The 18,102-nt window shown below is 48.1% G+C and overlaps 2 protein-coding genes across 3 annotated transcripts; one reads left to right on the top strand and one right to left on the bottom strand.

Annotated features, from left to right (window-relative positions):
* Window positions 1-520: 520 nt before the first annotated feature.
* Window positions 521-8,946, top strand: LOC128151207 (gonadotropin-releasing hormone II receptor-like). Of its 2 annotated transcripts, none has more exons than XM_052808411.1 (4): window positions 521-861; window positions 2,127-2,636; window positions 3,202-3,403; window positions 3,675-8,946. In XM_052808411.1, exons 2-4 carry the CDS (start codon window positions 2,130-2,132, stop codon window positions 4,082-4,084), a joined length of 1,119 nt encoding a protein of 372 aa, XP_052664371.1. In that variant the 5' UTR covers window positions 521-861; window positions 2,127-2,129; the 3' UTR covers window positions 4,085-8,946. The 2 variants fall into 2 exon arrangements, with proteins under 2 accessions (XP_052664371.1, XP_052664370.1); XM_052808410.1 differs by having other exon boundaries at window positions 2,124-2,636.
* A 1,266-nt stretch (window positions 8,947-10,212) lies between these two features.
* Window positions 10,213-15,920, bottom strand: PARP16 (poly(ADP-ribose) polymerase family member 16). The gene is made up of 6 exons (XM_052808413.1): window positions 15,622-15,920; window positions 14,788-14,925; window positions 13,778-13,984; window positions 12,462-12,633; window positions 11,549-11,690; window positions 10,213-10,923 (listed from the first exon to the last, which is right to left on the bottom strand). The coding sequence occupies exons 1-6, from the start codon at window positions 15,817-15,819 to the stop codon at window positions 10,779-10,781; spliced, it is 1,002 nt and encodes a 333-aa protein (XP_052664373.1). The 5' UTR covers window positions 15,820-15,920; the 3' UTR covers window positions 10,213-10,778.
* Window positions 15,921-18,102: the final 2,182 nt, after the last annotated feature.

The raw sequence follows: 18,102 nt of genomic DNA, 5'->3' as shown, positions 1-18,102 counted from the left end.
CTTGTGAGCTCTTTGTCCATCCCAGGGTTTCACACCACACATCAAGCTCTCACTGCGTTATGCTGAAAGAAATACAAAAAGAACAAGGTGGGACCTGATAGAGTGCAGAAAAAACTGTGTATTCATTAAAATGGCAAAATGACCTAAGTTTCTCCTTATTAATTCCCTCCTTACAGCATTTCCAGTCCAGGCACGTACCTGTGTTCATCCATGATGTTCCCACAGACATGTGTGGTCCAGGAGCATCGCTGGGGCGTGTGTGTGTGTGTCTGTGCGTGCTGCGAGTCTCCTGGTTGTCTGAGCAACAGGACGTTCATCACTAACTCCAGGGATAATTAACTCATTTTCCTGTATTTATAGAAATCCAATGCAGGGAGTGTTGGTACTTATCCTTGATGGGGCCACATTTGGCCACAACATCCTGAATTTTGGCCATTTCTTGCAATACGGTGGCTTTGTCATCATCCCTGCTGCTTACTCATTAAGCCTGAAATCGGGCAGCTCATTAAGCCCGCAAGGGCAGAGGTACCGGCCCCCACCCAGGGGTGAAACACCCGCAGCTGCCTGAGCCGGGCTGCCTGTGGGTGTCCACCTCCACATGTCCTGCTCCTGGTTTGCCAGTGCAGGGGATGTTTGCATCAGCGTTGCCATCTCCAGATGCCTGCATATGCTTGGGCTAAAAACAGCGTAGCTCCTGGCTTAGCTGCCAGCAAGGGGAAATTTTGCTGCTTCAAGGGGTTTGTTGCAGGAATGTGATGCAAAGACGCGCTGGAGCATCCTGACTTGGCACCGTGGCGGTGGGAGACCTGTGGGGAAAGACAAGGAGCATCTCTAGTCGGTGTCAGGGCATGCGTATGTCAGGTACGTTCCCATCAGCTGGGACAAATCCAGACCTGGACATGGGTTTCCCCTTGTTTCTCCCAGACAGCCAGCAAGCAGCTCAGTACTTTTAAATTGCTTTTTCTCTTTGCTGCTTGCTTGTTGGGTTGGTCTTTGGGGAGGGAGGAGGATGAAGGTAGTAAGGGGGCTCGCTCTCAGGGGCTTGGGGTGCGGGTGGTGGGGCTGGAGGAGGGCGGCTTGCTGCCAGGTGTCGGCATCTCCATCCTGCAGAGCTGGGGAGACAGACTGAATCTCTGCTGTTTGTGTTATTTGTGCAAAGGTGGGGAATGCTTTATTTTGGTATCAGCAAACCAGAAGGTGCTTGAAATGGTAAGTGACATACCCTGCCTGTGGCTGGGACTATTAACAGCTCATGTCCCCAAGAATTGGAAGTATTTGCCCTTGAAACGTGAGTTGTCCCCAAGCTGGTTGTGCTCAGGCAAAAAGGGCAATTAAATCAAGCCACGGGGGACCACCACGCTGCTCATCACCCCTAACCACCTCCTGCATGGGTGTGTTTCTACCTTCACCTCCTCCTCCTGCTTTGCCTCCCAAAGGCAAAGGGACAGAGGTGTTGAGCTGGTGCTGCCTGGGTCCTGGGAAGGTCCAGGCTCCTAAATGCCACCGTGATCCTCTCGCAAGAGCTGCTGTCAGCCCGCGGACAGCGTGGGATCCCCCTTCTCCCCTCCTGGCCACCCCCAGGTGCTCCCACCCACAGCCCCGGATCTGGTGCTGGAGATGGAGGTGGATCATTAGGGTTTAACACACTAATAGAAAGTGCCGTGAGGTTTCTAAAAATCTGAGCCCTGCTTGCAAAGCCCCTTTGGAAGGGATGAGTCCTTGAACTGAGCATGGCTGCCCCAGCACAGGCTCAGCCAGCTCCTGTGCGACCCATTCCCAGCCAGGTGCTGGCAGGCAGTGGCTTGTCCTGTGGTCCTGGCTACCGGTCCCGCTTCCCAGCTGCTCAACTGACTTGCAAAGAGCTAAAAATATATGTCTGTGTGAGCAATCACTATAGCTACGGCAGGGGTTAGCCAAAGAGGGCAGCCGGGCAGTGTCACCGCAACCAGGAGGCGCGGGCGGCTCGGCAAAATGAGCAACATGGAGGGGACAGGCAGGGACAGGCACGTTGCTGCTGGTGCCTCTGGTGCAGATCCCACCATCTCCCCATTTCTCCTTATATCGAAGCCGCAGCACACGACACAGCGCCTAAGAGGGTGTTCACTTTGCCACTTGCGTTTCAGCAGGGGATGAGTGACGAGCAGCTCCCCGCATCTCCCCACCACCCCGCCACGGAGGGGGATGCCAATGTCTCAGCCTCTGGCTGCCCCGAGCACTGGGTCGAGCCCCAGTTCACGCAAGCGGCGAGGGTCCGCGTGATCGTCACGGCCATCTTCTTCTTGCTGGCAGTGGGCAGCAATGTGGCGGTGCTTGGCAGCCTGCTGAGGAAGAGGAGGAAGTCCCATGTGCAGCCGCTGATCCTCAGCCTGGCGCTGGCTGACCTGCTAGTGACGGTGGCGGTGATGCCCTTGGATGCGGCATGGAATGTGACAGTGCAGTGGTATGGCGGGGACCTCTCCTGCAAGTTCTTCAACTTCCTCAAGCTCTTTGCCATGTACGCGGCTGCCCTGGTGCTGGTGGTCATCAGCCTGGACCGGCATGCGGCCGTCCTCCACCCCTTCTCCCGTGCTCGCCGCCGCAATGGGCTCCTGCTCCGCGCCGCCTGGGCCAGCAGCGTGCTCCTGGCTTCGCCCCAGGTAGGGCTCGGTGCCTTCCCCATATGGTTTGCCCAGGCTGGGGTGGTTTTGCAGCAAGGTTTCTCCATGACGGCAGCCCCCACAAGTCCATCCCAATCCATGGGGTCCACCACCACCAGCTTGGTTTTGCTGAGCGAAGCAGTGTTTTCGCTGTGTTGGGTGCTCAGTGCTGCTTTGCACCTTCCTTATAGCACCCGTTCATTGCAATGCCATCAGCGTGTTACGCTAAGGGCTGGGAAAAAATTGTGTCCACTATAATTTGCATGCACATGGCTATCCTCTCCTAAAAATGCATCACTAGACCACTGCAAAACATGTTGGAGTGGACCAAGACAAACCTAAGCCTTTCCTGACCAAAATAACATGTGGTATGGCCAAAAAAATGGGATTTCACAGATGGCAGATCCCATCCATCCTGGCCATACCCATGAGTTAGGTGCCTAGAGCACCTCTCCCAGTACAGCAGCAGCAAGGAGGTGCTCTCCATGCACAGCCAGGAGCATCTGTAGGATGTGGTGCCCTGTTCCAAAGCCTTTTTAAGTTATTATTTGGTTCTCCATTTCAGCTTTTCCTCTTTCACCTGCACACGGTCCCGGGAGGGAACTTCACCCAGTGTGTTACTCACGGGAGCTTCCGAGCGCACTGGGAGGAAACCGTCTACAACATGTTCACCTTCACCACCCTCTACATCACCCCCCTGAGCGTCATGATTGTTTGCTACATCCGGATCATTTGGGAGATCAGTAAGCAGCTAAAGATCAACAAAGGTAAGCAGGTCCCAGACCTTTAGTGTCCACCATGACTTTATGACTGACCCTGCTCCAGCCTGGAGCGTTGTTGGATATCTGCCCTTTGAAGGGTAACTCAACTGAGGTGCTTGACACAGACTTCTTGACCCCCCTCTTTGCTGTCTTCTGCTCCTGTGGACCACGGGCCAGACCATGAGATGGTCTCTCCTCTCTGGCAGAAGCACAGTTATGGATGGTTATGTTCTGGTTTTCTCCTGTCTCCAGCTATCCTTTTGACTCTCCCTGGCAGGTTTGATAAGAAATCAAAACGACCACATCTCCAAGGCACGTATGAAGACTCTCAAAATGACCATAGTGATTGTTGCCACCTTCATCATCTGCTGGACCCCATACTACCTCCTGGGCTTGTGGTACTGGTTCCAGCCAGCCATGATCCAGAAGATGCCAGAGTATGTCAACCACAGCTTCTTTCTCTTTGGCTTGCTGCACACATGCACCGACCCTGTCATTTACGGGCTGTACACCCCCTCCTTTCGGGAGGACGTGCAGTTGTGTCTCAGGGGCATTGAAACAGCCATTACCAGGCACGAGAAACACCAACCTGTCTCAGTCTCGGAGAAGAACATCAAGGATGGTGCTGTAAATGGTGGGGTGCTATCAGGGGGCTCCAATGGGACAAGTGTCAACACGGTCTGCTGAAGAGATGTACCCAAAAGGAGATGGGAGGCACAGCTTTGGGGGCTGCTTTGTCCTGTAGGATCATTCTGGAGACTGTCGTAAGGAGGTTTGCTACCCAGCTTTAGTGGGTGAGGGTCTCTGGCCACAAACTGGGAAAGCATCTCCTGCCTGTACTCGGGGTGAAACACGTTTAGGGGTATTTATGGTCATTCCTCCGTATTTTGGCAGCCCCATAATAACTAGAAAACCATCCTTTTCATACTCTACGCATGCTCTAGCCCTGATTCTGGGATCAAGCATCTGCCACACTTCCAGCTCAACCCCTGGGAGGAGACATGCCATCTCCTCTGTGGGCCAGGGCCATGTCCGGTGGGGTGGCCAGTCTTCAAGTGCCCTTTGCACCTACACCCAGGTGCGGGGCTGCATGGATGCACAGCGCTAAGTGGTGTCACCCTGAGAGGCTGCAAAGGTGCAATCAAAGGCTTTTACTCCATTTTCTCCACCCATTGTAGGAAAAGCTCTCTGAAAATTTCGGATCTCCTGGTTCAGAGCCTGTCTGGTTCTCCCACAGCTGTGTGTCAAGGCCTGGGAAGGATATAAATCTTTGGGGAGTGACTAATGCAGGGGCACTAGTCCCCCTGGGCATGGTGGGGAGCGAGGAGGTGCTGCGGGGATGGAGGGGCTCAGGCAAGAGGGGTGTGAAGAACCACAGTGGGATGGGATGGGATTCCTTCTCCCTTTTGGAGACAGCCAGAAGGGAAAACAGTCCCTGCTGCCTTGTTCTGGCGTGCAGGGGGTGGTACAGACACATCCTTACACAGCACCTCTCTGGAACACAGGGTTGACCAGGAGAGACAGTATTTGGAGTAACCAGAGAGTGAGAACCAGACCCAACGCTGCCCAGCCCCTCTTGACCGTCTCTGTCCCCATGTCCCAGGGCACGAGCTGGCAGGTCACAGACCATGCGCTGAGCTGTCCCCGTATTTGCTTTGCCCTAAGTGCTTGACCCAATACCAGCACCCTGTCTCTGCCACAAACAGGGTGGGTGCATCCACCCTGCAGGTGATGCCTGGGATGTCCCAATGAGGAAGGTGATGGGAAGCACCTGTGGGTGGAGGGGCCCATCAGCACCAGGATGCCAGGCAGATGGTGATGGTCTTTGGCTGCACTGCATGAGCAAGGGAGGCTGTTGGAGGGATCAGCTGAGCTGTGGTGAGTAAAATGGACTTTTGCTTTTCATCAAGGTGCCAGAAGTTGCTTGTGAAGGGTGGAGGCCTCTTCTCTGGGTGTGGGTTGAAGAGATGGGTTTATTCAACTGTGTTGTTCCTTTTTGTGTAATTAGAAATTGTGGATTATTTCTTTGTTTTTTCTCTGCTGATTGTTATTAAATGCATTTTTGCTTTTGAAGAGAAATTTAGTTTTGAGCCAGGTGGGGTTGTTGGGGTTTTTTTTTGCTTTTGTGAAATCTTTGGCCAGATTAGGAGCTCTGGACTTGGCAGGAGGCAGTTCCCTGAGCATTTTTGTGGCCACTGCAGCTTTGAATGAGCATCTGGACTTTATCAAGATGAAAGAGCTTTGTTTTAAAAACAACTCTTGACTTGCTGTGGTTGCATGTGTAGGGAAGCTGGGAGATGTCTCCCTCCAAGAAAGCAAATCCCCTTTGGGCACCGAGGGGGCTTTCTTGCCCCTGTCTCCAAGAGGGGATGGATCCCCATCGGTCAGAAAGGATCTGCACTGGTTTCCCATTGACCCAACTAACAAATTATTAAAACTGGGGGGGGTGGTAAGTAGTCCTTGCAGGTTGGCTGAGACTGGGCGATGAGGATACGGGAAGCCATGGTGCTCAGGGTGATGCCGAGCTGTACACGGGTGTTGAACGCTTGCCTTTCCCCATGCTCACTATCATTTATGCTAAACATGCTGCTCAAGGAGAAAAAAATTCAATTAGAGCTGCAGGAGCCCAGACCAACTGGTGGGGATTAGTGTGAGCCCTTTAGGAAGGATCCAGACTCCAATGAGATGCGTAATTGCCATTTGGCTTTCCTGGGCTCGTTCTGCTCAAGGTTAATTACACAACGCTAACGGGAGCAGGGCTCGCTGCTGCCAGGCTGGCTTGGCTTGACTGGTGCAAAAAAGAGTTTCTTGTAAGGTGATGGGAATGACTTGCGGTAGGGGAAGCTAATTTATTCACCAGACACTCATTTGGTCTCTCTGTTTATATTACTGATGATTGCTAATGGGAGGTAGAACTTGAAGGTGTGTTGGTTTTCTGGCAAGCCTCAAATAAGCAGGAACGTGTCTTTAATCTCCTGAAAACTTTCCTCATCTGCTTTCTGCTGAGTGAGAGAGAACAGGTCCAGCGTTGTTCACACACTTAAGGCCACTTGTCCTCTCTTGCACAGCAGCAGGAGAGCTCAGAGACCTTCTCCCAGGAGCAAGAAGCACTTTTTCCCTTGTGGGTGGGACCCACCACCTTTACACCCCACAGGCACAGTGAGAGGGCAGAAGTAGGTTTGGGTTTAGGTGAAGAGTAGGAAAATTGGGATGCTGGCAAGGATATGTACCTTGGTCCTTGGTGGAAGCACGGCGCATCCCCTGGGATGCTTGCAGGCGCTCCAGCGCTACTCCTTCTGCCTGCCTCTTGATACCTTCCCTCCTGTTGCTGGTGCTGACATTTTGGGAAGCCTGGAGTGTGGGCAAGGTGCCCAAAGTGACAGCTTTCATAATAGAAGGAAAATATCACTAGAAAAGCGTGCTGCCAAGCCGTGTGCCCAACGTATGCAGGAAGGGGGAGTGAGGAGGTGGGCAACATCTCCGCAGGGGAGCTGGGGCAGGTGTTTTCTGGATCACTGGGGATCAGCCTGGGTCTGGGTCCTGCCGGAGGTGGACCGAAGCCCGGGCCTGGTTTGGATGTCCCCACATTTCTGATTCTGCAGTTCTTAATCAGTTTGTACTTTAGAAAGAAAAAGATTTTTGCATCACTCATCAGGAGTGTGAAAACTGGAGCCTTGCTCCTCCCTGCCCTGTGGATGGTCCTGCTTTCTGTGGTGGTTCCCTCTCCCCCCACATTGTCTCAAACCCCTGGTCTCCGACAGCACCTGCCCTCCTCAGCTGGCTCCTGAGATCTCTCCACATATATATACAAAATATCTATATATAGAAAAAAACTTATATTTTTGAATATATAATCTATTTCCCCTTATGGGAGGCAAATTCTCCCACTTCCCCAAAATCTATTGGGGCTATTCCCCCTGGGAAACACCAGCTGCCATGCTTCTCCTTGCAGTCACAGCAGGATCAGTTTTGTCTGACTCAGTAACAGTTCCTTAATATTCACCACAGTAATGCAACGAACATATTAATAAGCACAGGTAGCTCTATATTTTACAACTCCTCGACCTCACCCTGGGCTGCCCGCTTCAGACACAGCGGTCCTTTGTTTGGGAGGAAATTCTGATTCATTCCCCATTAGCATTTTTATAGTACTGTGCATGTTCAAAGAGCCAGGCAAGTGGCTTAAGAGGTTAACGCGAACCTTGGGTTAATTCATAATATTGTTAGTTACTCAGCACAATACTTGCATTAATCCAGCTGACTGCATCTCGCCACGGTGGGAAACACATGCTGGATCAGCAGGGAGCACAGAAAACAAGCGTGGGAGTAGGATATTATGTATTTTGCTGGCCTGCTAAGGTAGAATCTGAGCACCTTAAATGTATTTATTCTTCCATTGCCTTTGAGGACAGCGTTACCTCGCTCCACAGATGTCAAGCTGAAGCACCGAGGAGGCTGTGCCCTGCATCCCTGCATGCCTGGGAGAGTGAGGGATGGGGCTACGAGCCCTGCGAGGGGCACTTGAGATGTCCCGAGGGGCACTTGAGATGTCCATCAGGACTCAGCCCCCACCTGCAGCCACCTCTTTCTTCTGGGTCTATTTAAACTGTTCAAAGCAGAAAAAGCTGATTTTTTTTTTCCTTTGATACCTGCTGATTTAATTGCAGTGCTGGACTGCGTGCATCTGCCATGAGAGCCCCTGCAATACTTTTCTCTCTGGGGCTATAGCCTGGAGCAGCTGGTGCAGAAGATCAGCTTGGGAACTAGCTCCCTACACGGATGCTATTGCCCCACACTTGGGAAGAGAGCTCAGCTGAATGGCTTAAAGGCAAAATAAAAGCCATTAGGAGATAGTGCTGAACGGTCGCTATGCATTCATTCCTTTTGCTTACTCTTCAGAAACTTTCCTATGCAAAGAAACCCTAAGAAGAGAGCCTCAAAACCTTGCTGCATTCCTCCCCATCTGTTCCTTTTGTCTGACTCGTGGACTCCGGGTTTGTGCATTTCCCTGCAGTGCAAACAGCCAGCCAGCCCCCAACTGCTGCCTAACCTCCTCCTTTTCCAAAGGGCCCCCGATAGCCCATCTGTTCTGAAAGATGTTTCGTTTGTAGACATACAAGCCTTTTAACAACACAATACCCTTTAGATAGCATCAAATATGTCTAGGTTTTCTGGCTAATTTTACCCTAAACTGACACATATATGGCCCAACATTATATGTAACATGATGAGGTGGACCAAAAATGGGCAAATATTCCCAAGAACCTCATGCATGTCTCAAACCCCAAGTTTCTGAATTGGAATATTAAGGAGTAAACTACTATAAAGTAGTTGAGTCTGTTGTGCAATAAATTGTTAGTTTATGTATATTTTAATTGCAAATCAACGCTATAATTAGCATGTACATTTCTTGGGCTGAGGTAACGCAATATACTTTAACAGTGAGCATTATTAACGGACTGTAAAAGGCAATGGGGAATTGGATTATAATGTTCTTGTTTTGCAAGCTGTATGGTGAATAAATAAATTTGTTCTGGCAGCAAAATTAACTGGAATAAATGCTTCTAGCTCCATCCACCAAGAAGACAGGCTGTTGTAAATGAACTTGTTCTCAGCCTTGAGTTAGAAAACCTGATTACCAGGTCATTATTTCTGGCAATTAGGTACCAGAACAACATCAGAGAAAGAAGAGATTTTCTTTGAAATATTTAATGAGTAAGGTAGTAATCATAGACTCATTTGCTGGAAATATGTGATGAGATTTTTTTTTTTTTTTTGTCGTTAGGGTTCACTGTGCAATGAAAACCTGCATTTATCAAGTCTATTACTAAAAGCTACACTGCAAGCTTGAACTGTGGCACGTATCTAGCTTTTCTTTGCGTACAATCCCTGGGCTCTTCATCAGGTTTATGCCATGCCCAGTCACTAATCAGAGGACAGTCCTCTGCTCCTTTTTCTGTTTCAGGTAGTTGTAGGTTGCTTTGTAACAACAGTGAATGCAAAGGACTTGGACAGGAAGGGGAGAGTGTTGCCTTGTTTATGTTGCACGACTAACTTGTGCATACCTATATGTGTGTTTTCAAACAAACCCCCAAAATGCCCTTCAAGATCATTCTTCTCATACTGAATCCAAAACGTAACACTATACCAGCTACTAGAAAGAAAATTAACTCTATCCTAGCCAAAACCAGGACAGAGATACTGAGGTTTTACACACCAGCATTAAGCCAAAGCACTTTGCAAACAGCGTTAACAGCCACGGTTCTGGCCATAGAAAACTCCACCTCTTTGTGAGAACTTAGTGTGGTCAGTCTATCTTACAGACATGTAGTATTGTGCACAGGTTGTCACGTGGAGGCCTAAGTGAAACCTACATGAAGTTAGCTGTCCTACAAATGTTCACAGACATAAAATACAACCCTACCAGTTCTGCTGCCATTTTACTCCATTTCTTACAACTGTTTCAGGAAATAGTTGGCAAGTTACTGTTAGTTAGTCCATTTGTTCGTAAGGGGAGGCTGAAAACAATTCAATACAGGTAAAAATGTTGAACCAGATCCCAAAATCCAGGCAGCCCCAACCCCCAAAAGCCTGTCAGGTGGCAGCATAAGTGGAACCCTTCACCCTCCCTCTTCTTGGTGCAGAAAATACAAGCGGAAGGCAATTTGATAGGAATAATCCTCATTCAGTATCGATGCTGAAGGGCCTGAGTTTGTCTGATGTGCACACTAACCAAGGACAAGCTAGATCATGGCTGAGAGCACAAACCTTATAGATGTTTTATGGGGCGGGGAAAAAAACCATACTAGAAACCATTTAACTTGTTCCATTTTGGTTGCTGTTTTATTTCTTGTTGTTTTCTTACAATCACTATGCTCAAATATAAAAATTCCTGGCCAAAGCCAAAGTTAGTTTTAGAAGTGATCCCATCTGCATTGATACATGCTAAACATCACTAAATTCAGTTTCTGAAAACAAACTGGTAAGACTCCCTACAGGTTGCTTTGCCTAACATACAGAAAAATCCTCCTTTCCAACTTGTACAAACATACCTCAGTTTGACAGAAAATAGTTACACCTGAGTGTTTCCATGCTTAGTTTTCATTAATTTTAAATAACTTTTTCCCCTGGACCCTTAACAATTGGTTCATGCTAAGCTGCACCATTGTGATCCTTTTCAGCTGTACTGGGCATCCTCATGAATCACAGGAACACAGAAATAAGAATAAATGGAAAGTTGCCATGAGGATAATATATTGGTGACAGAACTGGAAAGCTCCAGGCACCTTTATTTCCAGAGCTCTGGAACAGATGCAGTGCATTGCAGATTGGCTATTATTAAGGCACGTGGTGAAAATAACAGTTTATCATCTCCGGCAATTCATCTCTCCGAATCAAACATTCTGTGCCAGTAGTAGACAAAGGCTGGCGAGTTGCTGGCCCCTATCACTATTAGCAGCAGTAGGTACAGCATCATCATTACGGCAAAACGGTGGGTGTAAAACCAGGAAGATTGACTAGAAGGCCTGAAAAGGGAAAAGTACATGAATTCTGTCAGAGATGCATGAACACCTTGGCAAAGAGTGTCTTAGGTTTTGTTATTTTAAACTGTTAAGCTAATGCAATAAAACCAGACAGTTGTTCCACAATCTCTGTAACTAACAAAGCCTGATTCCCCACCCCTTTTTGCTAAGTCTCCGTGCACAATCCTGTCCTTTCTCCCCATGTTCATATCTTTCTCTGTGGTTTGGAGCTGTAACTGCCTAGCCTGTACACCCATGTTGACTAGCTGAGTGAATGCTGCCACTTAGGATAGATAAGGGCAGGGTTAAAACTGCTCTAGTTTTAAGAGCTGCAGTCATCAGTTTTACCCTTTGTTTCCTGCCACAAACAGATTATTAGAGCTCTCAAAGATACTAAGTGCTTACACGTCTGGTGAAAAAAAACATATTTAGCTGAGCCTGGGAGTCTCAAAGACTGAGACAGAGGCAACATGATGGTGTAAGCCTTACTTCCACAGGAAACAGGCTACAACCAAATTCTAGCAGTGCAGCATATCTTTCTTGCTTGTTTTCTGTTGTTTTTCAAAAATGAGATGTGTTTATCTGGCTGTTATAGCACGCTCATCAATCTAGATAGCTGAACTCTTACCTCCTATGCTGTTTCTGTGAATATACTAGTAAGTATTTAACTCGTAAAAGCTGATTGTTTGTGACAACGAAGTATTTCTGTGGTACATCACCCCCTTCGCTGTTTTTCACTCTTGCTCTTTTTCTGTCTATTTCTTTTGAATCTGAATGGCAAGAGAAAAGAAGAGGTCTTTGGGGGAACAGAAAAGCAAAAAAAGATGCACTTCAAGTAACTGTAAAAAAGCAAACAACCAACACCCCCACCCCCACCCCAGCTCCCACAAGAGTGGGAATGAGATAACCAAAGACCTACTCTTGGTATTCCCCTGAATCCCTGAGCATCCAAGAATAGACTGAAAAGTTTGCTTGAGGCTATACCACTCCTAGTCATCCTTGGTATGGATGGCATTATGGCCCAGACCAGGATGATAAGGAGGTGGGTCTCCCATGCAGTACTTGAGGACCTGCTAATATTAACAGGGAAAGAAAAACAACATTGAAGGACTGATTGAGCCCTGCAAGCAGGAAGCAATCAAAGGAGAAGGACAATCTGAGCAGAGGCTTCCTAGACATCTAATAAAGCTCATTATTGATACATTTGTGATGCTTCTGTTCCACCATCACAGGTGAAATGATCAGGCATTATGGAACATGATTTTATCATGCTACTGAAACTAGGAAAAACAAATGATGCCACCAAAATATTTTCTACCCCTTAAATATACTATTTTAAGAGAAGCTTCACAGACAACAAGGCTGTTGTGCATTTGCTGAGGGGTCAATCAGAAAACGAGCCTGTAGCCAGTTTCTGCTGAAGGGTATCCATGCTCCATATACTGCACTGTTTATATGACAGCATATACGCACAAAGCTGAAATATGAGAAGTGCTAAGTAAGAGGTGAACTGCACATAGTTATTACTGCAATAGACTCACCTTTCTTTTTCACCTGACATTTTACATCTGGGTGGTCAATGATCTCGCAAACAGCTACACAGCTAAGGATAGAGCCCAATGCACTTCGTTGCCAACCAAGACCATGCGGGCTATAAAGGAGAGCCAGACTCAGGTCACTGGTAAGATAGGTACCTTCACCAAACAGGGATGTCTGAAACGGAGCAGAAATATATCCTAAAATCCTGTAGTGCAAACTATAAAAAACATACAAGTGTTCATTACTTTCAGACTGGCAGTTCTCTTTCTGAAGGTACATTAAGAAAGGCTTTTCTGACCCGTGTTGGGCCGGGTCCATGCACTGTTTTTGTCCTGGCACAACTTCCTCAGGGTGGGGCAGCTGCCCTCTCCCATCCCTCAAATTAGCTGCTTGGCACAGCCCTTGGTGTGGACAGATTCATGCCTTCCCGGATTTGGATTTAGTTTGCCAGCGTAAGTATTTTATATCAACATGACTGCACTGCTGTTAGAGGCATTTCACTGATTTATTGAGACTGCCATCATTCAAATAATCCAACCTCCACAAACAAGGCAATGCTTTACTCGCATTTAAATCCATGCTTTACTAGAAAAGAGGGAATTACTTTTCAGTTGTGAATTCCTTTCAAATATTAACTGTTTTAATAACTTTGAATCACAGGATTTGCCACACTGGCTAAAATTATTAATCCAGTAAGTCCACTGTACCTGATAAGCCATTAGTTATAAGGAACGTGGGGGAAAAACATAGTCCAGGTTGACTGGAAGGTTAAGCAGCTGCTGTGTAACGCTGCGTTACGGATGACACAAAAAGCCAGGAGTCCCAACTGCCTTTCCGTGGAAATCGGAAGAGGTGCAAATCCTATGGGATGTCTCCCTTAACCAGGCCATTTAAAGAAGGCTCCATTTGCAAATAGCACCTAAAACTTAGTTGATCTAAACTTGAGGCCAGGCAGAAAGAGAGACTCTCTACATTGTCTGGGCCACTGTCCTCCTCCTCTGTGCACAGGCACTTTCCAGCTGCAGGCTGTCAGACAGGCCAGTATTTTCAGAGGCGTTACACTTCCTTACAAAGAAGCAAAGGATAGCCATAATTCATCACACCAGAGAAAAGGGGTTTGTGCTGCTTCCAGTTTTTACCTTCAGGCTGCACTAGAAAATCCAACACAACCATCCACAAAGGCCTACACTGAAGTGAAAACAGCAGTATAAGATCATCAGCACATTTCATAGCCCTAAAGGAATTCGGGCCTATTTTTAAAAAGTGTCACTAGCTGCAAGTGACCAACAGAAGATGGTGCCAACACCAGGAGCCTCACCCTGTTCAAATGGCAGTGCAGGCCATTGTGCAGTATGGAATGGAAGTTCTCAAGGCGGCTCCCGTGGAAGGCATAGATGAGGTCCCGCTCTCCCTTGGTCTCAGCAAACTTGGTATTCATTTGATCGCAATGCACGATCTCAAAGAGGTAGTCCGGAGCAGGAACCACAGCCCCAGACATGCCTGTGAGCTCTTGGATCTTCTCGTACTTAAAAACAGGAAGGAATATGAGTGTTGGTATATGCGCTTAGATTACTCACTGGAAATTTTGCCTACTGTGCCTTAGTCTTTCACGTTGCCTTATGTGTTTTGATTATGCTTTCTGTGTTAGAATTCAATACTGTCACAATTCAGAAGGAGTAAGCGGACAGTAAAAATTTTGACGGTTTCTTGCTATCAAAGATAAATCCTAATTCTTCTTTCCAGAAAAAAACCTGAATTGTGATTATGAATTAACTGATGATGTAAGGGCAATATCACAATTCTACTTTGGCTACTAAGACGATATATTCATCAGCTGATCTTGGAAGAGGCAAAAAAGTGAAAATAGAAGTTGTTTTCATCTTGCTACTAATCTCTCAAACTATTTTGATCCCTGTTACAAAAGTACCTCAGTGGCTCTCAACCTTTCCATTTTCGGGGCAGTATGCAGAAGTACAAAGTTGTCTTTCTCAGTGAGAAGCAGGACCTAGGTCCATGACACCTGAGTTGGACTATCTTGGTCTAGAACATGCATGTGTACATGCTACGTTAATAGGAGTAACCAACTGCAATCACTGCCCATCATCAACTACTGACAGTGATAACTTTCTTCCAACCAGTGTTCCTGAAAATTTTATTTAAAAAACAAAGCAAACAACCCTCTCTATACACAGAAAAAAATGCATTCACATTGAACTGTCAAGCTGTCACAATAACCAACTAACTTCCAGCAGGAGGAAACAATCTCTGAAGTGCAAGTTTGCCTTAAAAGACAAATTCTAATCAAGACTTTCAGAATTCAAAACTTACCTCCTGTTTCTTAGTACTTTGTATCACGAAGACCTTAGATGACAAAATCCAACTAAACAAATCCCAGGTCCTTTTCTCTGTGTTTGGAACAGACTCCAGAAGTTCTTTCAGGCTTGGTAGAGCGTTGGTATCTGCAAGCTAACAAGGCAGGCATTTAGTACAAGCTCCTTATTTTCATTATGATTAAAGAGAGACCTCTAGTGAAAACAAAACAATATTTCACCCTAATAAGTTGTAAACTGAAAAGCAGTTTCTGTTCTGACATATAAACAATTGTATCCAGTTTGTGGGAAAGTTTGTCACTCATCCTAACAACAAATACCAGACAAGTCATAAAATATTTGTGTTTACCAACAATATCTGTAAGGTACACACAAGAATAATCAAGCAAGCTCCTGAAAGAAAACAACCTATCACAATACAGGATCTGCAGTCAGATAAACACAGGGGGGCTGTTCAGGCCGTGTAAAATACAAACCCTTCAAAATTGATCTGAATTTCACGTAGGGCAAGCTCTTAAAACACTTTGTATCCCAGCACGGGATTTGGAAGTTTTCACGTGTGGGTTTATTGGTCAGAATCCCAAATGTACCTTAAAACCTGGATTCTGTGACCGGATAAACAATCCATTCTGCTTTATTCGTAACCCCGAGGCGCCGCTGCCCTCACCTCAGAGGACAACCTCGCCGTCTCCCCCAGAACAGCCCAAGCACGTTCGGCCTGGGCTCCCCCATCTATCTAGCCCTTTCACGAGGCCGCTTCCTCACTCCAGAGGCAGAACACCTCATTCCCGGTTCGGATATACACCCCCGGGCCGGCGGCACTGGCACTCACCAGCCCCTCGAAGTCCTTGGTGTCGCCGCCCGCATAGCGGCCCGGGAAGGGCCTCAGCGCCGAGTCGCGCTTGTAGCTCTGCAGCGCGGCGGCGAAGAGGCTGCACCGCAGGTCGGCGGCCAGCGGGTCCCTCCCCGCCGCCTCCCTGACGCAGGAGGCCGCCTCGCCGGGGCCGGGGCCGGGGCCGGGCGGTGGCATGCCCGGCAGGGGCTGCCGAGCGGCGGCCGCTCCGAGAAGGCGAGAGCTCCCGCCCGGGCGGTGTCGCCCCTTCCGCCTCGCCGCCGGGGCCGCGGCCTGGCCCCGCCGCTCGCCCCGCCGCCGTGCGGCCGCTTTTCCCCGCCCCGCGCCGCTCCGGCGCTCTCCTGCCGTGCAGGGCCGCGCTGCTGGGGCCGCGACGGCGGCGGCCTTGCCCGTTCCTCGGGGACGGGGAGGAGGGAGGCTTGGGGGAATGGCGTCTTCCCCTCGGGAAGAGACCGGTGCGGGGGGGGTGGGGGGTGCGGAATGGCGCCTTCCTCTCAGGTAGAGATCTGGAGACGGGTACGGGGTGGGGGGAGATGGCGCCTTTCCTTGAGGTAGAGAGCTGGAGAAGGGTACAGGGGGGAAATGGCGCTTTTCCCTGAGGTAGAGACCTGGAGAGGGTACAGGGGGGAAATGGCGCTTTTCCCTCAGGTAGAGACCTGGAGAGGGTACAGGGGGGAAATGGCACCTTCCGCTCAGGGTCTGTGGCCCGTGGGGCAGGCAGGTGGAGGGGGAGCCCAGCCCTTTGTACCCTCAACACCAGTGCGTCGTGACCTCCAGGCAGGGGATGGCGGCAGCGTGCTGGGATGCGAGTTGCACGGTGGCCCTGTCAGACAGCTTGTGCCCTGTCCCCTGCACAGCATCGGGACGGTCCCAGGCCCTCGTCCTCGGCTGCTGGGGCACGGCAGATGCGAGCTCCCAGCTTGGGCATTGCATTCATGTGAAACAGCAGCGCTGGTTAGTCAGAACAGTCATCCAGGGAGACTGCTTTTTGTGTAAAGTTTGGGTTTATGTAGCTCTGATTTTAATGGACTTACATGATAGTAAGTCAAAAGCATGTAGATGCCGTTACTCCTTGGCAGTTCCCTTTATCATCCAAGCTTGTAGCCTCGAAGAATGAATCCAGCTTTGAGTCATCTCCTGCAGGCTGGTCTTGCAGAATTAAGTGGTAGGAGTTTACTTTTTAATTGAACCTCTTACCAGTGGTTTCACCAGGTTGCATTCACTACATTGCCTGAGACTGGGGCTCAGTCTTCCTCTCTGAAATACTGGCACAGTGTTAGTGCTGTGAAGCATCTTTCCAGTTCCAAGATGTATTAGAAGTCACCATTGGCAGGGTGGAGGTCCAAACTCTGTTGCTCTCCTGAGTGCAAGTTACTTTGACCAATTTTGGAAATGTATAGCCATATTAGTTGTCTTCTCACATCTTTCTTGGTTTCCTCATTCAGGAGGGGTGTTGTACATATCCATGGAGTAACTGATACAGGTGCTGCACATGTAGACTATTGCAGATGCTCAGAACAATGTTAAGGTCACTTGTGGATACCTGTTACTGGGCTCTCATCTCACAACTGGATCTCCAGAGATTGCTGGAGCTGCAATTTGCAGCCTTACTCATAGCGAACAGGAACACCAGCTGTATTAAATACTGTCTAAGGGCAAACTGATATCAAAGCAAACAAAATGGGAACTTCATTCCCAAGTGCAGAGCTCATATTCTTACTCACCCACTTGAATGGCTCGGGAGTGTAAGGAGGTTTCGTAATTCTGGATAGAACCAGATAGATGTAGACTGTGCACAGTTACATTAAATTGAAAATGATTTCACAATGACGTACATAAATTGAATTGAGTTATAGGTTTGTTTACTTTCTTTTTACCGTTTTATCAAAAATGCATCTTTCAATAACAGCTGCATGAACAAGCCTGCAATATGAAGCCATCAATTCTAGGACAGCACAAATAATACTTGCTTGGGTCTGACACATTTAATGGCAACATGATTTTAAAGGTACCTTTGGTTTAGGTTACCCAATTTACTAGATATCTATACATGTTTTTATCTTTAAAACATTATCCATCCTGTGAGGTCCATGCTATTTTTTCCTTCTTGACATACTGGTAATGGACTATTATTGTGCAGGTTTTGGATGAAACCTTGAAATCTAGATTTTGCCTGGTCTTTGCAGAACTTCTCACACTGATAGAGGTTTGTCTTGAGTGTCACAACGAGCACATTTCCAATTCCCCGCTGTATTTTGTGCTGTTGGCTCTCTTAGACTGGGTAGCAGCCACCCTGTGCTTGGTCCAGAGGGTCTCCCGCAGGCCAGCAGCATGGATGGGTGACTTTTGAGAAGAGGTCTGGCACTACACAAAGCTTTTTCTCAGGAGTTATGGAAATTACCCAGACTTGAAATGCAGCCGGAGAGATTCCTTTCCGTATTTCTATATACTTGAGAGGAT

The sequence above is a fragment of the Harpia harpyja genome, chromosome 14 (assembly GCF_026419915.1).
Source record: "Harpia harpyja isolate bHarHar1 chromosome 14, bHarHar1 primary haplotype, whole genome shotgun sequence".
Lineage (NCBI taxonomy): Eukaryota > Metazoa > Chordata > Aves > Accipitriformes > Accipitridae > Harpia > Harpia harpyja.
The sequence above is the reverse complement of the archived record's forward strand: the minus strand, read 5'-3'. Positions and strand labels throughout refer to the sequence as shown.

What these genes read in the sequence shown, in the direction of transcription:
- LOC128151207 (XM_052808411.1), top strand. Translation starts at nt 2,130, where the DNA reads ATGAGTGACGAGCAGCTCCCCGCATCTCCCCACCACCCCGCCACGGAG. An exon ending in TGCTCCTGGCTTCGCCCCAG is followed by an intron (nt 2,637 to 3,201) that starts GTAGGGCTCGGT and finishes TCTCCATTTCAG; the next exon opens with CTTTTCCTCTTTCACCTGCA. An exon ending in GCAGCTAAAGATCAACAAAG is followed by an intron (nt 3,404 to 3,674) that starts GTAAGCAGGTCC and finishes TCTCCCTGGCAG; the next exon opens with GTTTGATAAGAAATCAAAAC.
- PARP16 (XM_052808413.1), bottom strand. Translation starts at nt 15,819, where the DNA reads ATGCCACCGCCCGGCCCCGGCCCCGGCCCCGGCGAGGCGGCCTCCTGC. An exon ending in ATGTCAGGTGAAAAAGAAAG is followed by an intron (nt 11,691 to 12,461) that starts GTGAGTCTATTG and finishes CTTGCCATTCAG; the next exon opens with ATTCAAAAGAAATAGACAGA. An exon ending in TCACAGAAACAGCATAGGAG is followed by an intron (nt 10,924 to 11,548) that starts GTAAGAGTTCAG and finishes TTCCCTTTTCAG; the next exon opens with GCCTTCTAGTCAATCTTCCT.